This window comes from Phalaenopsis equestris, unplaced genomic scaffold, assembly GCF_001263595.1.
Source record: "Phalaenopsis equestris unplaced genomic scaffold, ASM126359v1 Scaffold000002, whole genome shotgun sequence".
Lineage (NCBI taxonomy): Eukaryota > Viridiplantae > Streptophyta > Magnoliopsida > Asparagales > Orchidaceae > Phalaenopsis > Phalaenopsis equestris.
This window is the reverse complement of record NW_018164444.1, coordinates 65,697,239-65,697,801: the sequence shown is the minus strand read 5'-3', so window position 1 is coordinate 65,697,801 and position 563 is coordinate 65,697,239. Positions and strand designations below refer to the sequence as shown.

General features: G+C 47.4%; 1 protein-coding gene across 1 annotated transcript in view; it reads left to right on the top strand.

Moving 5' to 3' along the window:
• Positions 1 to 563, top strand: part of LOC110019696 (trimethylguanosine synthase-like) — a gene marked incomplete at its 5' end in the record, with an annotated part of 4,366 nt that continues 3,803 nt past the window's right edge. The window contains 2 exon segments of the mRNA XM_020717484.1: positions 1 to 313; positions 410 to 545. Of these exon segments, the coding sequence (XP_020573143.1) occupies positions 9 to 313; positions 410 to 545 (441 nt within the window).

Genomic DNA, 563 nt, shown 5'->3' with positions numbered 1-563 from the left:
GCCGCCGGATGAACACCATCGTCGACGGCGAGCCGTCGCCTATGGTTCTCAAATCAAAGAAACGGAAACGCGCAGTGAGGAAAACAACTTCAAGCGCAGGTATCGCCCCCTGCCTCTTCAAGTACTGGCTGCAACGCTACTCTCTCTTTTCCATGTTCGATGCTGGAATCAGTATGGACGATGAAGCGTGGTTCTCTGTCACTCCTGAAGCCATTGCGGCCTCTCACGCCGCTCATGCTGCGTTCTCCAGTGCCGCAGTCGTAATCGACTGCTTCGCCGGTGTCGGCGGCAATGCTATCCAGTTCGCTGCTAGGTACGAGAGGAAGAATAGGATGTATAAACTTTAATTTGTTTGTTGTGAAAGTTTGTTTGGTGATTTGAATTAGTTGTTGATGGTTGGCGCATTCAGGGGATTTCGTGTTGTTGCTGTTGAGATTGATCCACGAAAGGTTGATTACGCTGTTAAGAATGCAAGAATCTATGGTGTGAAGGATAGGATTGAGTTTCTTGTTGGGGATTTCTTCAGCCTAGCACCTTTTCTGAAGGTAATTTTTTTTTTTTTT